The 6,000-nt window shown below is 37.7% G+C and overlaps 1 protein-coding gene across 1 annotated transcript in view; it reads left to right on the top strand.

The window, feature by feature from the left end:
- The first annotated feature begins 317 nt into the window (after positions 1-317).
- UBE2U (ubiquitin conjugating enzyme E2 U) overlaps positions 318-6,000 on the top strand; it is a 60,644-nt gene continuing 54,961 nt past the window's right edge. The window contains exons 1-4 of the mRNA XM_057310602.1: positions 318-936; positions 1,022-1,177; positions 2,778-2,859; positions 3,845-3,937. Coding sequence (XP_057166585.1) covers positions 1,112-1,177; positions 2,778-2,859; positions 3,845-3,937 — 241 coding nt within the window. The 5' untranslated portion in view covers positions 318-936; positions 1,022-1,111. The remainder of the gene's footprint in view (positions 937-1,021; positions 1,178-2,777; positions 2,860-3,844; positions 3,938-6,000) is intronic.

Below are 6,000 nucleotides of genomic sequence, written 5' to 3'. Positions count from 1 at the left end.
GCATAAATATAGGGTCCTCTAGATCAAAAAAGAGAGGAACCTAATCTTGTCTAAGAGGATCCCATAAGGAATCGTGAGCAAAGTTAAATCTAAAAGATGAGTGAAGGAAAATGGGGGAGGGGGAGAGAAAGGGTGGAAGGGATGTGGTAAATGTCTAGATCGAAGGAATAGCAGGAGCAAAACCCTGTCGCGAAAGAGGGGAACCTGAGACATTTGAAGTCCTTCTCTGTTTCTGGAACATCCTCCCAAGGTAACTGTAGGGTATGATGACATAATTATGACATAATTATGTATGCTAACGTATGGTAGCTTGCCGTATAAGTTACGATTAATATTAAAGCTCAGACTTGGACCTAATGATAACTTATTACCCCATAGTTTCTGGTATTCAAAGAAAAAGGAAAGCATTTCAGAGGAGGACTTCGAGTGAAGGATTCTGAAAGATCCTGGGACTTTATCCACTCTCTACACAAATTGGGTACAGTCTACAACATAGGTGGACTGAGGTAGCTTGGGGGGGGGGGTGTTGCTTTGACAACGGATCCCACGGCCTGTCAAAGTGAAACGGTTGGACGATTGGCTGCGAAGGTTTCCAGAGGCCTGCCCCCGTCGCTGATTGGATGAGGGGCGGTCAAGCTCCACTACTTTCCTGCAGGGTCCTGTTGCTTGGCAACCGATTTGCGACCTCCAGCAAAGCGGGCTCCCGTGACACCTGTGAAGCGTAGACTACACCAACTAACTGCTGCCCTCCGCTTCCACCTCTCGCGCCGGCTTCGTGCACGAACAACACGAGCTGTCCCAGGTGCTCCTGCAAGTTTGCCTTGAGACTGGGCTGTGGGCTGGCACTGCAGTGGCGCGCCGCAGTTGAGAAAGTGCTCGTTTTCCTTCTGGAAGTCTGAGTTGGGAGGAGTCAGAGGAGATAAGAAAGTCACTCTTGTAAGTCCAACTTGGAGCCACTTATCTTGGGAGGACAGAGAGTTCTGGGGTTCTAGAAAACAAGTAATTTATGTGAGTTTGCTAGGTGTGGGAGAGTGACCCGTAATCTCGGACAGCTGTCTCAGAGTAAACGCTTGGCGTGTGGGGACCAGTGCCAGACCCTAGCTGCCTTATCATGCACCGCAGAGCTTACTTCTTGCTGGAAAGAGACTTCCAAGAGTTGAAGGAGAACAATTTTAAGGTGAGTACTGGGAACCTGGAGGGATGTGTTTCGTTGGGGTACGAATGTTGAAAGCATTTCAACCTGTGTTTATGAGGCATAATCGAGTTAAACCTGATTTGCCACTACAGTGTTGTTATTTAATGAATCGATTGTACCATACCAGTCAGATTCTAATAATAAGAATTATGACTTCATAATAATAATAATAGTTAAAAATATTGAGCATATTGTGCTGAGGAATTTATGTGTATTTAAGCCCTGACTATCAGATAGTGATGAGTAGGGACAGGGTTATGCTCATTAAGTACAACATTATTAAATAAGTAGTGTTTTGTTTTACCTACCAGAAACCTAAGCCCCAGAAAGGTTCAGCAAATGCTTGGCCCCAGGATTCCATCACAGGGCTTTCTGATTCCAAACCCCTTGCTCTTAAGTCTTAAGTTCTACTACTCACGGTCTAGTGCACTTTTCACCAGATGTTGTCATACATAATGCATAAGTGCCTTTCCCTTATAATTTTAACGCAGAGGAGGGCTTTGCCCGAATGCCACCACAGTGAGGTCCATAGGTGCCACAGGCTGATGTATCACTTATTCTACGGAGAATAAAAAATGGAAGGGGGGAAGTACTTACGAGAAAGAATAGAAAGAAAGCCACCTTGGAGGGCTCAGAGAGCTGCCAACAGTCGCCTCAGGTGTAGTTCAATGGCATTGTTCTGTTTCCACCTGTGCTATAGAAGAATTGTCTTCACTGGGGATGTTAGGAACAATCACTGAGTCCAACAACAATCCCAGACATACCAACCTAACATATGGTGTTGTTTGTTTCTGCTCTACCTGAACTTTGTGGTTCTCTGGTAAAAGTGAATTTGATGAAGAAAGAAGTGATATGTAACTATAAATAATGTAGATAATAGAAATATAATGTTTATCCAGACTAACATTTAACATACTTAAATAACTATGTGGTTGGTTAGAAATATTCGTTGACTATCTTTAAGTCTATCCCTTGGCATAAATGATAAACTTTTCCATTAAATACATTCTTGTCCCTCTATTGGGACATTACCTCAAGCATAGGAAAATTTTATTTTTATATACAAACATGATTTTGGAGTTGTGTTTTTCTTGATGAAAATTTTCTACTTCATGCCCCCCATATAGCCTCCATATAGTTTTTTAAAGCTTTGAAGAAATGCATCTTTCCAACTGTTCCCGTCTTTTCTATTTGGAATCTTTTTTTTTTTTTAAGATTTTTTATTTATTTATTTGACAGAGATAGAGACAGCCAGTGAGAGAGGGAACACAAGCAGGGGGAGTGGGAGTCTATTTGGAATCTTAAATTAGCTATTGATTTATATAAGCCACATCTCAAACTTGACTTTGTAGTCCCACTTGTGATTTCCATGCTTATGATTTATTTTAAATTTACTATTGTGTGTTTTTTGGAATCTGTATAATAAGACAACATATAATATACAACATCTCCCCAAATCAACAAATAAATAAATTTATCAGGAAAAGAAAATGTAGAGTTTTTAGAATTCACTGTAACTTGATTTTCAAAGCTGTGATATTAAATCTTTTCTTCTGCTTTGATTTTTTTTTTTTTATTAAAGGGTATTACTGCCTTTCCTGTAAGTGAAGATCTAATGGAATGGGGAGCCGATATTGAAGGTCTACAGAATACATTCTGGCATGGTTTGTGTTTTCCAAACCAATTTACTTTTTAAAAGTCTTTATACCATTATTAGCCTATGTTCTTTACATGTATAATAAGGTTACAGTATATAAATTCTCTAGAATTCTAAAGGTATTCACATGTTATTTTTTCATCATGTGGCTTAATTTCTTGCCATTTGTTAATGTGGATGGGAATTTTAGATTTGAATTTTTCTGTATGCCAAATTTTAATGTTATTACACTTTTAAGAAGCAGACACAATAAAACATATCAATTGGAAATATCATGTAAGTCTTCCATGAAATCAGAGAATATCTATCAAAATTCCTACTTGCATAAAAATCCCACAATTATCTCTCATTTTTTTCCTCTATGATTTTCCCCAAAATTTTCATAATTCTCAAGAAGACTGGGCCACTATAAACTTTAATGACCATGCACTCTTTCTTTGTGGATTAACAAAATGGAGCTGTTGAGTGAAGTAGGGGAGAAAAATACAAGTGGCTAATTACAATAAACTCTAATATGTTTTTGAACATATTGCTGAGAAGGCAGTGATTCATTAATTTTGCCTTGGAAAGTCAGGAATGGCTGGCTTCTCAAGGAAGCGACATTTGAGCTGAATCCTGAAGAATGGGTAAGAGTTTAGAAGGAGGGGAAGGAAATTCAGTCTGAGTGAACAGCATGGCAAAAGCGTATAAACAAGAGGTGGTTCTGGAGCTGTGAGTTCAGTAAATATGAACAATGCAGTGAAAAGGGCAAGTGTTAGGGGATGGAGTTAGTGGACGGAGAGGACTGGTGGGAAACAGACTGAAAACACAGTGGGATTAGACTGTGAGGAGCCTATTAGACGATCTAGAGGACTCTATGTCCCTGATGATCCGATTTGCTTATAATTAAAACTCTAGGGACCTCGAGGAGGCTAAGCTAAAGAGAAACTTCAGGTTTCAGTTAATCAATACAACATGACACTTCAGTAAAAATGTTTGTTTCTTTATCATAGGATTATTCTTCCAACTGACAATAAACTTTACATCGCAGTACAATTTTGTCCCTCCAATTGTGAAATTCCTCACAATTCCTTTTCATCCAAATGGTAAGTACCAAATGAGATTTTTGTCATTGGGGCTCTGTCCCTATTATCCTTTTTCTTTATAAGTGTTTGATAATGTTTCTAAAAACTTGGTTATTGTATATTTAGTAAGCATGCTTATTGGGGAAAATATAAAAAGACAGAAAAAAAATTATCACTTTGAATCCTAATTCAGAGAGCTATTCCTCTCAACATTTAAACAAATTTACTTCCTTTTTACTATGTATGTATTTCTTCTACATAGTTGAAGTATTACATATGAAGTTTATAAAATGAAATATTTATTTCTGCATTATTAAACATTCTTAGGTCATTTATAATGATTAATGATAAACTTAACTATTCTTGTATTCACTATTCTCATTGGATCTGATTTTTTATTATCATAAAAAATGTACTGACAAATTAACATTTTTTTTAAAGATTTTATTTATTTATTTGACAGAGATAGAGACAGCCAGCGAGAGAGGGAACACAAGCAGGGGGAGTGGGAGAGGAAGAAGCAGGCTCATAGCAGAGGAGCCTGATATGGGGCTTGATCCCACAACGCTGGGATCACGCCCTGAGCCGAAGGCAGACGCTTAACCGCTGTGCCACCCAGGCGCCCCGACAAATTAACATTTTAGAAAGAAATGAGTTAGATTGCTATTCAAGTTATACACAAAATGAATTCCTGATGTATCAAAAAGTCTAAAAGTTTTAAATACTAAAAAGAAGAAAATCGAATAGAATTTTTAGTCAGCTTGGTGAGAGGCTTTTCTAAATACAATAAAACCTAGAAACTGAAAAAGCATGACACATTTAACTACATAAACTTTTAAAAACTTCTCTACAGCCAACAATATTATAAACAGAGACAAAATGCGTTGACTTTTGCAAACCAAGGTACAATATTTGCAATGTGTAAAACAGAGCATCTGCAACATATAAAGAACACTTAAGAATCACTAAGAAAAAAAACAGTAGAAAAACAGGCAAAGGTTATAAACAAACACTTGATAGAAGAAACAACAAAAATAAACATAAAAAGATGTTCAGCCTCACTAGTAAGAAAATAAATGCGTATTAAGACAAAAATTTATGATTCACTGCTTATGTTTATAAAATGTTAAAAATTTATACAATTTTAGTAGGGGTGGGCAAACATGTGGGTGGGTGGGTTCTCTGATATAATGATGACCTCCGTGTGACCTTTTTGGGAAGAGGTTTGATAGTTTCTAATCAGCTGTAAAACGCAAATAGCCCTAAATACCGTGTTTATAAATTATTCCATAGAAATACTAGCACAAGTGTGGAAGAGTATGTTTAATATTTAAAGATGTTTGTTCCCAGTAACAATTTTGGAAATAGAGAAAAGAGAAATAATCCCAGTGTCTGTTAATACAGGAATTTTTTTTTAAAAGATTTTATTTATTTATTTGACAGAGACAGAGACAGCCAGCGAGAGAGGGAACACAAGCAGGGGGAGTGGGAGAGGAAGAAGCAGGCTCATAGTGGAAGAGCCTGATGTGGGGCTCGATTCCATAATGCCGGGATCACGCCCTGAGCCGAAGGCAGACGCTTAACCACTGTGCCACCCAGGTGCCCCCAATACAGGAATTTTTAAGTAAAATATCTTACAGCTGTATAAATAACAAGGAAGATATATAAAGCTAGACTTTTTGGTCCCTGCTATTCCTAGAATATTCACTACCTGGCACATAGGTGGTGCTCAAATATTTTTTCATAAATATGTCCAGAAATATATTGATGATTTACTTTTAAATGAAAAAAAAAAACCTTCAAAGAATAACACATAAGATATAATTCCATTTAATTAAAAAAACCCGATACACACAGTCTCACACACACAGGTGTATATATATATTTGTATAGACCAACTGGTAATTTTTTTTTTAATTTTATTTATTTATTTTGGAGAGAGAGAGCACACACATGCACATGCACACGAAAGGGGGGAGGGGCAGAGGGGGAGAGAGAGAGAGAGAGAATGAGAGAGAGAATCTCTCAAGCAGACTCCACGCTGAGCACAGAGCCTGACACAGGGCTTGATCTCAAGACCCTGA

This window comes from Ursus arctos, unplaced genomic scaffold, assembly GCF_023065955.2.
Source record: "Ursus arctos isolate Adak ecotype North America unplaced genomic scaffold, UrsArc2.0 scaffold_12, whole genome shotgun sequence".
NCBI lineage: Eukaryota > Metazoa > Chordata > Mammalia > Carnivora > Ursidae > Ursus > Ursus arctos.
This window is presented reverse-complemented; position numbering and strand designations above follow the sequence as displayed.